General features: G+C 60.1%; 1 protein-coding gene across 1 annotated transcript in view; it reads left to right on the top strand.

Moving 5' to 3' along the window:
* EMH_0048280 (uncharacterized protein) overlaps nucleotides 1-612 on the top strand; it is a gene marked incomplete at both ends in the record, with an annotated part of 1,230 nt that extends 618 nt beyond the window's left edge. Inside the window, 2 exon segments of the mRNA XM_013496385.1 lie at nucleotides 3-589; nucleotides 593-612. Of these exon segments, the coding sequence (XP_013351839.1) occupies nucleotides 3-589; nucleotides 593-612 (607 nt within the window).
* Nucleotides 613-643: the final 31 nt, after the last annotated feature.

Below are 643 nucleotides of genomic sequence, written 5' to 3'. Positions count from 1 at the left end.
CCCGTTGCTCCCGCTGCTGCTGCTCCTGCTGCTGCTGCTGCATGCACTCCTGCTGCAGTCAGCGCAGCAGTAACGCATGCAGGCGCCAACGCAGCTGCAGCAGCTCATTGCGTGGGGGCAGCATCGAAGACCCCGGCATTAGCAGCAGGCGCTGCTGATGCAGCAGCAGCAGCAGCAGCAGCTGCAGCAGCAGCAGCAGCAGCAGTGGAGTCTGCTGTGTCTCCCGGTGCTGCATGTACCGCATCAGCAGCAACAAAAGCAGCAGCAGCAGCAGCAGCAGCAGGTGTTGCTGTTGCTTCGTGGACGTCTGCATCGTGCACGGGTGAGGAAGCAGCAGCAGCAGCAGCAGCAGCAGCAGCTGCTTCGCGGCAGCACTCACGCAGCACAGGGTCTCTATCGAGAGACACGGGAGAAGCACAGAGAGAGCTGGCGCTGCAGGAGCAGCAGCTGCGGCATGAGCTGGAGGTGCAGCAGCAGCAGCAGCTGCAGCAGCACAAGCAGCAGAACTGTCGCTTTACTCTCCCCCATACAATCACAGTAATGGAGAGAGAAGATGCTGCAGATATGCCAGAAGCAGCAGCAGCAGCAGNCTCCCCCATACAATCACAGTAATGGAGAGAGAAGATGCTGCAGATATGCCAGA

The sequence above is a fragment of the Eimeria mitis genome, genomic scaffold (assembly GCF_000499745.2).
Source record: "Eimeria mitis Houghton genomic scaffold, Emh_scaff2076, whole genome shotgun sequence".
Lineage (NCBI taxonomy): Eukaryota > Apicomplexa > Conoidasida > Eucoccidiorida > Eimeriidae > Eimeria > Eimeria mitis.
The sequence above is the reverse complement of the archived record's forward strand: the minus strand, read 5'-3'. Positions and strand labels throughout refer to the sequence as shown.